The 12023-nt window shown below is 46.6% G+C and overlaps 1 protein-coding gene across 9 annotated transcripts in view; it reads left to right on the top strand.

Annotated features, from left to right (window-relative positions):
* The window catches only part of Gramd1b (GRAM domain containing 1B), a 169499-nt gene that overhangs the window by 83531 nt on the left and 73945 nt on the right, over positions 1-12023 (top strand). The window contains exon 1 of one of the 9 annotated variants that reach the window (XM_029482066.1): positions 4114-4645. The exons of 7 other annotated variants lie outside the window; for them this stretch is intronic. In XM_029482066.1, coding sequence (XP_029337926.1) covers positions 4623-4645 — 23 coding nt within the window. In that variant the 5' untranslated portion in view covers positions 4114-4622. Of the gene's footprint in view, positions 1-4113; positions 4646-12023 lie in introns of those variants that run through there. One more of the 9 variants, XM_029482067.1, reaches the window with a different exon arrangement.

The following is a 12023-nucleotide window of genomic DNA, read 5'->3' as shown; positions in this document are numbered from 1 at the left end:
CTACAGTACTGTGCATCTCCAATGCTGTATAGCGTTCTGTTTGAAAATACTTTTCAGGCAAGGTTTTCATTATTACATGCCGTGTATTTACCCTCACATAATTTACCTATGTCAGTGTAGTAAAATGACCCATAGTATTTATGGGATAGGGATATACTTGTTCAACCCTTTCCTGTCATTTAGGAGTTGAGTCAATATGCCCTTCCACTAGCTCTTTCTCAATACTTGATATTGTTTGATGTCAAAATTTTGGCCAGCCAGGCCCAGTGGCATACATTTTAATCCCAGCACTCAGGAGGCAGAGGCAGGGTAATCTCTATTCATAGTTTGAGGTCATCGTGGGCTACCAAATGGGTTCCAGGACAGCCAGAGTGACATAGTGAGACCCTGTCTTAAAATAGATAAACAAATAAGCAAGCAAACAAACAAATAAAATAAATAAAAATAAATTTTGACCTGTCAGTTGGGTCTGAAGTAGCACTATGTTAATGTTCCGAATTTATATTTTCCCAAATCCTTGTAAGGGATTCATATGTTTATTATTTTCTTTTCTGAAAGCTGCATTCCAACTTTTTGCCTATTTCTCTTATGTTTCTTCCTCATGGATTTTTGGGGAATTTTTAGTAAATGTTCAAACAGTCCTTTTCTCTGTATTTGTTGCATGAATTTTTCTCCTGGCAAAACATTTGTGTCCTCCTTTCCCCAATGTTCCTTTTAATGACTAGAAGTTGGTCGTTTTAAGTGTATAGTTCTTTTCTTTGGCTGGGTGGCAGGGTGTGTGTGTGTGTTTGTGTGTGTGTGTGTGTGCATGCGTTCGTGTGTGCGTAGGAGAGATGAGTTGATAGGATCACTTTGAGGACCTTTTGTTGTTGCTGTTGTTGTGGTCGTTGTCGTCCTTTGTTGCAGGTCGAGGTTTAGGACTGCTGTGAATCCTAAGAAAGGCATCATTAGGATGAGATGTGGCCAAACGGGGGGGGGGGGCACCTGCTGTACCAGGAAGGTGAGGTGAAGCCAAGCAGGGAAACCTCACTCCTAATGGGCTTTTCCAGTTTCTCTCTGTGCGTTGAGGCCATGAAAATTGAAGGCCAGGATCGTTCGTTTCTGCCATCACTAAATGTTTGAACTTTATATATTCCTAACTTTTTGGGTTTTGCCAGTACCACAGGCATTTTAAAATAATTTTCTTTTGGCTTTCAGTTTTCTAGTCTGTGTGTTCCTCTTGCAAGATAAGGGAGTCTACAGAGCCTAGTCTTCTCTAAAATAATTTATGCCCTTCCTGAAACATGAATGTTGCGGGGCAGCCAGCCTGTGGAGAGGCAGGCGGCATCTGGGGAAGGTATGTGCTCCTTCTTAGAACTTGTACCAGAGTGCTCCATTTCCCAGGGAGGGAACTGCCCTCAGAGTACACAGTGTTGTCTGTGAGAAGAAAATGCAGGCAAGTCCACAAGATGGGCATTTATCTATCTCTCAAGGTCTCCATGATTAATTTATATCAGGGATGTGCCGTGTTCCATGTCTTGTCAGCAGTGTTTGGATTCTTTATGGACTGAAAAGCACAGCATTGGTTTCTAGAGCAGAAGGAAAATTCCATGATCCACAAGCAATGGGAATCCATGGGGCGACTGTCACCCATCCCACTGGGCTCCTCTCTCTCTCTCTCTCTCTCTCTCTCTCTCTCTCTCTCTCTCTCTCTCTCACACACACACACACACACACACACAGGCACTTAGCATTCTCAGTAATGAAGAGGTCGCCTTTGCTTAGACCTTTTTCTCCTTATTGGCTTTCTTTTATGTCTTGGCCTAAATGAGCTCTTTTAAGCCAGCACATCTGAGAGAAAAGATGTGTATGTGTGTGTGTATGCATGCATTTGCGTTCTTGCATGCTTTTCTGGAATTCATATGTGAAACCATATGTTCAGGGTCTTCCTCTGTCATTTTCTGCTGCAGTTTTTGAAGCAGTTCCTCTCATTGGGCCTGAAGCTCACTGATTGGTGATCTGGCCAGCAAACTCAGGGATCTGCTTGCCTCCATCCCCCCATGCCCACCCCCCAACCCCCAGCACATGGATTCCAATATGAACATCTGTTCTAGAGGTTCTTCTGCTTGGGCAGAAGGTTCTTTGTTTCTGTCTCCATGGAGCCATGTCCTTGCCCTGAGACTTTTGTTTTTTTAAATAAACATGCATAGAGATTGGGCTTGAAGTTTGACTCGATTATATTTATATCCTAAAGTTGCATCTTCCTGACTGCTTGGCATCAGGGATACCAAGATCCTACCCTTGTTATTGCTCAGTTGTACTGTCTGAGACACAACCCTGGCAAATACCTCAGTGTGTGCATGCACAGTCACAAGTGTGCACCTACCACACCTAGCTCTCCAGCTGCCACCACAGGCCTTCCACAGACCCTTGTTCATAGCTGTAAAATAGGGTTTCTATGGATTTTCCCGAAGTAGCTGATGGCCAAAGACCAAAGAACTTAAACTTTTCCAGAGATGTGTTTTTAGAGAGTATGTTTGGGGTCCTCTGGTCTCGTATTGTAATGTCCCCATGATTGGAAAAATAGGACCAATGAGAAGATTTGCATCTATATAGAGGACATTAGCCTGGAGGCTGGATCATGGGAATTCGGATCACATTACCAAGCCATGAAGGCAATTCAGTGTACCTTGGGAATCTGGTATACCTCATCCATCCCTGTGCTGAGTGTATGGCCTGGATACAGGCCCAAGGATCCTTAAAAACACAATTGGCGATGTTTTCAGAAGTCCTGGTGGCATTTGGACATCACCTGGCATGGGGCTGTGCGTGGAAAGGAATTCTACCAGTCATGGGTCTTTGGCTATCATATCCCTGAAAGGGATCCTAGATCAGGGTCCTAGAGAGTGTTTCTTCTGTGTTAGTCAAATGCCAGAGGGACATATCAATGATTCGGGCGTTAGTTTAAAGTCATATTAAGGAAGTACTTACTAACAAGCCACCTCCCGCTAAAAGACCTCCTATTCAGGGCAGCACTACACTGAGTGGGAGGAAGTGTCTGTTCCCTGCCTTCCTGGGGGTGGCCAATAGAAGGAGGGCAGTGGGTCATAGCAGTGCATGCCCCATGACAGTCTGCAGTGGGATTGCATGCCTGGGTTCGATAAGAGCGTTACCTTAGAAAGTCGAGCTTGGGTGATTTGTTTTTAGCTCAGGCATGGCTTTAGAGTGTTCCGGGCCAGTTTTAGTGGAAAGGCTTATTATGGGTCAGCTGAAGGTTGCTATTTCATAATTAATCTCCTCTTTGTTCTCTTCCACCCATTCACATTACTGACCCAGATAATGGATAATAGGGGGAAGGCCAGGAAGGTCCGAGAGGTACAGCCAGAGAAGTGGTTGATGTGAGAACCTCCAACCAGAGTTGATTTGGGGAGTTACAGGCATTCCCTCACTTAAGATTCAGAGTCCACATTTTTCCCCCTCTCACTTAGTGTTGTTCCTGGAGTGCCTAAGTCTGTTTGCAGCTTGGGTTGGTGAGGATGAGTTGACTAAGTCTTAAGTCAGGACAGGCTGTTGGGGCCACCTTGACAGGATTCCCGACTTCAGGTGACTGAAAGCCTGCTTTGCCACTCAGAGCTGCTCACCACATGCCCTGGTCATGTGGGCAATGTCCCCAGTAGGGGAAGAGAACTGTGAGTTCTCTGTGCTCAGAACTAACTGCTTGGGAGCTCAGAGCCTGCTGGCTGCCCCAGCTTGCTCCATCAGGACCGGACAGTTCTACCTAAGGTGGTCTTGAGCAGCCATACACTAGCTAGGATTTTCAGGTATGCTCAGCTGAGGAATCCTGAGGTTGTTCAGGACCCCTTCCCTGCCAACTGTGTGACCTATTAACTCACCTGGGTAATATGGTTGGGGGCCTGTGACTCTATCCCTCTGCTGAGTTGTTTGCCCCTTGCCTCTTCCTTCCTGGTACCGCATTCCCACCCCCACCCCCGTGTGCAGCACACCGATCCCTGTCATCCCTGGTGATCTGTCCCATTCTGGGACAAAACATGTGCTGTGTCTTTAAATGGGCGGAAGTGGCTGGCGGTGCTTTGCTTGGGTACTGCATCGATTAGGAGATTACATGGAGCTGCCGCCTGGGGGGAGGAGAGTGCAGGTTCTGCTAGGTCGGTGCTCTGATTCTCCCGGCCGGCCGGCCCTCCTTGCCTTTCCTCCCCTAGGCTGCTCACTGCCGGTAGGAGGTGAGGGTGGGTGGCTGGCGGCCAGCCTGGACTGTGGATGCAACTCCAGGGTTCGCTCAGTTCAGGCTTACCAGAGTACCCATCCTCATCAGAGACTGGCAGTGGCGGCAACACCCAGGGCAGCCGGCTCCAGCCTGGGGCTGGATTTGCCCAAGCTGCCCTTGGCCTCTGAGCCCAGCTGAGAACTGGGAGAAGGGCAGTGGGAATAGAAGCAGTAGGACCTCTCTCTCTCTCTCTCTCTCTCTCTCTCTCTCTCTCTCTCTCTCTCTCTCTCATTCAAGTCACATTACATGGGATTCTGTTCTTTTGGGACTTCGTCATCTTTTCCACTATGTCCTGGGACCTCCAGAGCTGTGACAGGGATGCAAAGGACACGGTCAGTGGATTCTCGTGACTGTACTAATGAAAGGATTCAAGCTCTCCTGGTAAGTGGAGGATGGATAAGTGTGACCTCTCCCATCTTTCTTCACCTGTGTGTTCTGCCAGCTCTCTTCAGAGGTCTCCTTGAGACAGGCCTGTCTCACTGGGTGTGTAGCAAGCTGTCAAACCCTGAAGTTGGAGTACCTGGCTCAGCTAGCACCCACAGGGCTGTGTTTTCTCCCGGCATGTTCTCTGCGGTCAGGGGTTTGTAGAAGTTGAATCTCATAGAAGCTGAACAGAGCCTCCAGCTTTGAGGGGTCGGGTGATTGTACACAGAGATGGAACTTTATACAAAGATGCTTTCCTTCATCTTGCACTTGTTCTGGGCTGGGGGCCTTGACTGTCTCCCGGGGAGCATTTTCCTTGTCATCACTGGGGGGTAGTCACAGCTGAGGCAGCCTCTGACCTCTCTGGGAGGCCTCTCCCTGTGGAGAGAGTGATAGGGACTGGGCCCCATCTTCTAGGATGCCCAGCTAAGGAAGAGTGGACATGTGCCTTGGGGCTTTGCAAGTGTTTGACTCTTGCTGCGATTAATACTGGGGCCTGAGAAGAACTTCTGCTTTGCAGTGTGTGGGGATAGTTGTGTTCTAGCTGCAGCCGTAGGCAGTGTATTTTTACCTTCTATTTTAAAAATAAAACCCTTACTGTTCCCTCTTCTCCTTTGATCCACTGAGGACCAGATGGGTGGGGGAACTGCCTTTTTTTTTTTTTTTTTTTTTTTTGTCTGCTTGAGAAAGAAACTGCAGATTTTTTGTCTTTTGTTAGGAAAACTTTGTCCTACCAGGAATCTGGTACCCCCGCAGGGTGGCCTGTGCAGCTGCCTAGGAGGAGAAAGGGAGAAAGCTCCCGGGGTTAGGGAGGGAGGGCGCTTTAACTCCTTGAAGAGGGTGGAGGGAGGAGGAGGAGGAGGAGAGCTTGGGGAAGCGCTCTGCAGGAATGCAGCCTACCTTCATTGAGTACCTGCTGCCCAAGCTGGCTGGGGGGTAGGGGAGTCCATTTCTGTAGGTGGCAGGTTTATCTTTAGAGTCAGGCATAGGCTCAAGCACTTTAACCAAGGAGTCTTAGCTTGGCTGCAGGTCACTACTGGTTTTCTAGAAACCCCCTACCCAACCCCCAGCCCCCAGCCTCAGCAAAGTGTAGCTCTCCTGCTGCAAGCATTCTTTAGAGGGCCTTGAGAAGGACGGAGAGAGCAGAGCTGAGTTCTGCAAGATTAGCTCATAATAACTGCAAGCTCTTGACCTGGTGACAACCGGGGACCGACCGCTGAGCATTGAGTTGCTTCTCTTAACATTAGGTGCTAGGGGGCTGGGTCCTTGTGCTGAAGCCTCTTCTCTGAGTTTGAGACAAGGAAGTCCCAGCCCTACAGCTATCCTTGCCCTTGCTTTCTTGGGGGGGTTTGTCTGTCCCACCGTGTGGTACACTGTCTCTTGTCATCAGTGATTCTAGGCCCACATGGGTGGTCAGAGCTGCGCTCATTCCTTAGCAGAGTAAACCCAGGCATCTCAGAAAAGCGCAGGTACTTCCGGAGGCACAAAGACCCTGGGCTTTTTATCAAAGTCACTCAGCGCCTTCCTTTCCCTGTTGTCAGCAGACTCAACTTGGGACCTAGGTACTCTGACTGTCATTCAGATGAGACATCACTTTAACACAGGCGCTTCTTGGCTCAGCCCGGCTTGGTCCCTCAGGGACATGCAGAGATGTTTGCCTTTGAAATCTGTCGTGAGTATCTCTTGCTGCATTTCAACAAGGAGAGCAGTGCTCAGCTGGGAGCTGTAATTGCCCAACCTTGTCTCCTTCGGATGAACAGAATCCGGGGATATTTCTGTCATTTACGCCAGTCTGGATGATGCTGTTCGATCGTGACCTTCTGTCTCATGAATGATAGACACAATAGTCCACTGTGTCCCCTCTTTGCAGTTGTATTGTGGCTGTTTGGGGGGGCAAGAAGTGGCTGGCTCCCTTTGCCATTCCATGTTAGGTGTACCCTGTTCCCAAGAGGCAAGATGATGACCTGGGAAGTACTAAGTGCCTCTGGATGAGGATGGGGTTAGCAGGCTTTCGAATGTTTGGAGTCATCTCTAGGAACACTTCTAGGATTCCTCCTGTGTAAAGGTGACAGAGAAATGGGGGTACTTATGCTCCTAATTGAAGTAAGCAGTGCTCTACCACTTATTGGAATTTACTCTGTGTCAAGCTCCATTAAGTACTTTGCATATATTAGCACGGGCCATGCAGAACTACAACTATGACCCCTCGTTTTACAGACCAGGAAGCTGAGACAGGGGTTAAGACATACGCTAAGAAATCAGTTTGTGTATGTGTTAGGGTTTGCTGTAGGGTCAGGTTGTAGCAATCCGCCTACTTTCTCTGTACGTAAGACCTCACTATACTGCCCTTCCCTACTCTGATGTCTTATTAGGTCATTTAACTGGACTTTGAAGATTGTAGTAAAGTTCTCTGGTTCGATTTGTACTGTATCCCAACGAAGTATGTGCTCTGTGTTGACAAAATGTCTATTCTGTGTTGGAGCTAGGGAGATTGAGGCCTAGAGTCATAGACTGTTTAGGTTAAATTCATGTAACTAGTTCATGAAAGGGTGCAGCCTGCCTTCACTAATTTTGTGTGTGAGCATGTGCTTGTGTGCCTGTTCATGTGTGACTATGGAAACCAAAGCCCGGCATCTGGGTGTCTTCCTTAATTGCTTTTGGCCTGATTCTTTGAGATCAGTTCTTATCATCACTGTATCTGAAGCTAAAATTTAGTCGGGCTGACTGGTCAGTGGGCTCAGGGAATTCAGTGTTTGCCGTGCTGCAAAGTTTGTGGACCAATCCCAACTTTTTACATGGGTGTTGGGACTCCAGACTCAGGTCCTTGTGCCTTTATGGCAAGCATTTTACCCACTGAACCATTTCTTCAGCCCTCTCATAAGCAGAGGACAATCACAATAAGAGCAAGATGTTTCTCTGTTGCGAAGGTTCAAGGTCTGCAAGTTCATATCTCTGTTGTGAGGGTTCAAGGACAGTATGCAAGTCCATAGGCTCACTCACCCCTTCTTTTCACAAGTGTTGATTAAGTTTTCATTATGTGTAACCCTTAGCCTAGGAATGTAGTCCTTTAAAGTGTGTAAACAGTCATTCATGACCCTAGTCTTCTAGAAGACAGTTCTCTTGAAGGTAGAGTGCCCCCCCCACCCCCTGCACACATAGTAGAAGTCAGTCAATGCTATTGGCCAGATAAATGCAACCAACAAGTCTAGAGACCGATTTCTGCTGGTTTCCACAGAGCATGTTCCTGGGGTAAATGGAGGACGCTTGGATCTGGATTGTTAAGTAAAAAAAGTTTTCCTTTACACAGCAACTTGCCCATAACTGACAGAGTTCCAAGGTGATGCGTTAGGTTACAGGATTTCAGTGTGTGTGTGTGTGTGTGTGTGTGTGTAACTGACAAGTGGCTACATCAGGAAAGAAGTCCTCCACATTATTTCTCCTTCATCAGGAAGGAACTTAATTAAACTGCCTTAAAAAGTTGCCTCAGTCGTCCGGCCATAATTTGGTGAATAAGTCGGCCTTCAGTCTGCTGGTAATTTGGTGAGTAAGGTAAGGGTTGCAGTGGTAGAAGCCAAACGGAGGTGAACAAATGAATAAGACTGTGGCCAAGTTGCAGAGGGAAGTTTCCTTTCTACTCTGGAAGCCAGTGTCCCTCTGTCTGCACATGGCTGCTCTCCCCACTCACTCTTTGAGCGATGTAAAGTTACCGCTGATTCCCTTAGAGCTTCAGAACAGAGCTCAGTTTTGTGAGGCCACTTTCTCCAGATTGCTGTCCCCACAATGGCCCCGGCAGACTGTGCAACATCTGGAGGATCCCCTCAGCTCTTTCCTGTTCCTGCTCTTTACATCTTCTGGGTTCCGAGGTACAGGCGGCACATAGCCCGAGGCTCGCACAGACTTTCAGGAAAGTCAGTGTAGGGGAGAAGCTGATTTTTGTGACAAAAATAAATAAATAAAATAAACAAAACCAACCAACCAACCAAAGCTAAGAGAGCATAGTCCAACATAGCAGGGAAGCACTTCTAAGGTGAGAACTCAGTTCTTTATTTTTATTTTTTAAATAGGCAGATGTTAGGTCTCAGACATGGGACAAGTGGCTACTGAGATACATATTTAACAGGTGTGAGGACAGGTGAGCTTGCGTGATGCGTTCTCACCCCTGACTTAGGAATGAGAGTTCTCCCCTCCACCGCCCCAGCCTGCGCTCCATTTCTCTCCAGGTGACTGGATAGTCCACTGACTGGCTTTTGTTCTCATTTCCCAGGCATTAATGGGCAGCCATGTTTTATTGACGCTGTAGGTCAACTGCCCGTTATTCTCTTTCTTTTTACATCTGTTAATGAATGATTTCCTGTTTCTTTTTCCCCATCTCTTGTCTAGACCTCATACTTCTCTTTTGAGGCTCTTCCCGGGAGAGATGTGCTATGGAAGACAAGGGAGCCCAGGGGCAGTCTCCGTACATCTCCTGGACAGCCTGACTTCACAGCCTTTGAGAGGCTTCCCAGAAGGCAGGCAACAGAGAAGGCTGGGGTCTCTCGGTGGTTTGAGAGAGGACTCATGAGTGGGAATCTTGTTACTACCTTTTAGCCTGCTGTGGGCCTGGGTAGGATATTTTTTGAAAGCAGGGCATTAAATGCCAGCGCTGGGTAGATTAGTTGTCTCTCAGCTTCCTTTTTTTTTTTTTTTCCTTACAAATGGTCTAGGAAAAGGCCACAGTTTTTATAGAGCTGTAGCATGTGCTGTAGACTGTTGGAGTACTTCTTTAGCTGGCAGGGGATATTAAAAAAAACACAACAGACCTTCATTTGAGAGTATTAAATATTCCTTTACAAACATCGCACCACAGGCGTGCCCTCCCATGACCACTGAGATTTATCATACCATTCTGCGGGAAGGAGTACGGCTGCCTCGTGTTCAGGGCTCTGAGTGCTGGTCTTCTAAGACTTCAATATCTCAAGAGACAGGCAGCCCAGGATGCTGAGAGAATCTGATACTATAGGTTTCTTAAGATGATAGACTGTTCTCACATGTCACCCAGGCTTCTACAGTGGGCCAACCATAAACATCACTTGCTTTGCTCTGTGACCGTGGCCACAGTCATTCTTTTTAGAAAGAAGCATTTACTGTCGTACAAATCAAATGATGGGTATCCAAGCTATCAAAGCTCTTGGCTTAAACCCTTTCCTCCTGGGTGTGTGTGTGTGTGTGTGTGTGTGTGTGTGTGTGTGTGAGTGAGTGAGAGAGAGAGAGAGAGAGAGAGAGATTATTTCTAGAAAAGATAATTATTGTTTCTGGGGAAAGAAGCTGAAGACAGAATACCTCTGACCTTACTGAATTGTCCAGAAGGCTGGGCATGTTTCCTTCAGTGACCTCTTAAATGAAGGGATGCAATAAACTGGGTAATGCTTGGTGACTTTGCACTCATTTAGGAAAGAAAAAAAGCCTTTTTATTGTATCCATTTGTTTACGTGTGTGCATGTGGAGGTCAGAGTCCAACCTGCAGTACTCTTCTCTCCTTTCTCTGTGTGGATTCTGGGGGTTGACACTGGACTAGACCAGCAAGCTCCTTTAACTATGTTTGACATCCTTCCAGCCATTCTTTGTCTCTGTGTCTGTCTCTCTGTCTGTCTTATTTGTCTAATGTATGACTTGATGTGTGTGTGTGTGTGTGTGTGTGTGTGTGTGTGTGTGTGTGTGTGTGTAGGGGCATTTGTATACATTTGTATACTGGTGAGTTCACCTATAGAGCCCAGAGGTCAACATCAGGTCTTTCCTTCAGAGCTATTCCATCTTTCTTGTGGGAGAGGGTCTCACTGAAACTGAAGCTCACTACTTGAGCCATGCTGGCCAGCAACGCCCAGGTTTTGCCTGTGTCTGATGTCTCAGAGCTTAGATTATGGGCAGCTGTGCCCTTCTCTACCAGACAGCTTCTAGCAACAAGGCTGCCTTGTACAGCGATTACTTTACCCACCAAGCCAACTCTCAGCCCCCCGCTCCTCAATGCTAACACTATTTTTTTAGTTTTGGCTTGCAAAGTGACATTGCGTTAAACTGAGGAGAGCAGGTTAGGCCAAGATAATCACCCCCAGTTATTTTCACTGATTATAAACTTATTTTATGATCAGTCCAAGTCCCCTCAGGCTCTGGTCAACACTGCCTTATGCAGTGGTTCGGCAGTACAGGCTGTTGAGTCTTATGGAATCTCCTCCATAGTCACCATGGTAGGGAGGACAGTGTGGGTCTTATACTCTCCATACTTGTCACACACCAGTCAGAGGCAGTCACATGAGCCCGGCTGACTGCAGGACACCTGGGGACTAGGGACTTCTGAATGGAGAAGGGGCGAGTTGGATTCCTAAGGCCTCACAGAACCCGCTGTAACTGGGAATGGCAGCTCAGAATAATGCTGGAAATAAAGGCCCTGCATTAAGATACGGAGAAAGAGCTCCTCTGACCTAGCCATGATCCATCCTCAGTTTGCAGCTCATTTTTATTTTATTTTATTTTTTTGTATATTTTGCATGCCAAGATTATCCCAGTGCATTTGGTTTTTACTTTTAAAAAATATTTTATTTAATTTTTGATAAATTCGTACCCTAGTACGTTTTTCATTTTGTTGCTTTATAATGCTAGGGGATTGGACCAGGGCACTGGACCATGGAATGATGTCCACAGTTCTCTTATTAGTTTTTTTTTAATATTTATTCAAAATCCTATGATTTGCCTGTAAGACTGATCTCTGAATTGACTCAGTAGCCCAGGCTGGCTTTGAACTTATGATCTTCCTGTCTCAGCCTCCTGAGTAGCTGGGATTATAGTCCTTCCCTACTAGGCCCAGCTTTCTATACATTTAAAAATGACTCAAGAAATGAGAAGGCCAAATGACATGTAAAAATCAGATGACATCCCAGCTACGTTTTTGAGGACATGACACAACCATTATGCCACAGACTATCCATGGTCTGCACACTGTAACACAGAGTGAAGCACAGTTGTCTGAGACCTGTGTCCTGCAAACCTGGGTCCCTAATAAAAAAATGTTTGCTCCAAGATGAGGTAAATATGATTCTTAAGAGCAGCACACTGCTAATGTTTGTGGTGGATTCTTTTTAGCTAACAATAGTATTTCCAGGGGCTTTCTTACCAATTATGATGAGGACAATGCTAACAATAGGTAATACTTATGAGAAAATTTGCTGCGTGACAGGTTTGTTGCATTCTAAAATTTGAGACAGGGCCTTGCTATATCTTTCAAGTCTTTCTATGTTGCTAGCTTTGAGTTCTCAACCTTGCCTTGAACGCCTAATCCTCTGCCTAAGATCCTAGAGTCTAGAAA

The sequence above is a fragment of the Mus caroli genome, chromosome 9 (genome assembly GCF_900094665.2).
Source record: "Mus caroli chromosome 9, CAROLI_EIJ_v1.1, whole genome shotgun sequence".
In the NCBI taxonomy this organism is placed as follows: Eukaryota; Metazoa; Chordata; class Mammalia; order Rodentia; family Muridae; genus Mus; species Mus caroli.
The sequence above is the reverse complement of the archived record's forward strand: the minus strand, read 5'-3'. Positions and strand labels throughout refer to the sequence as shown.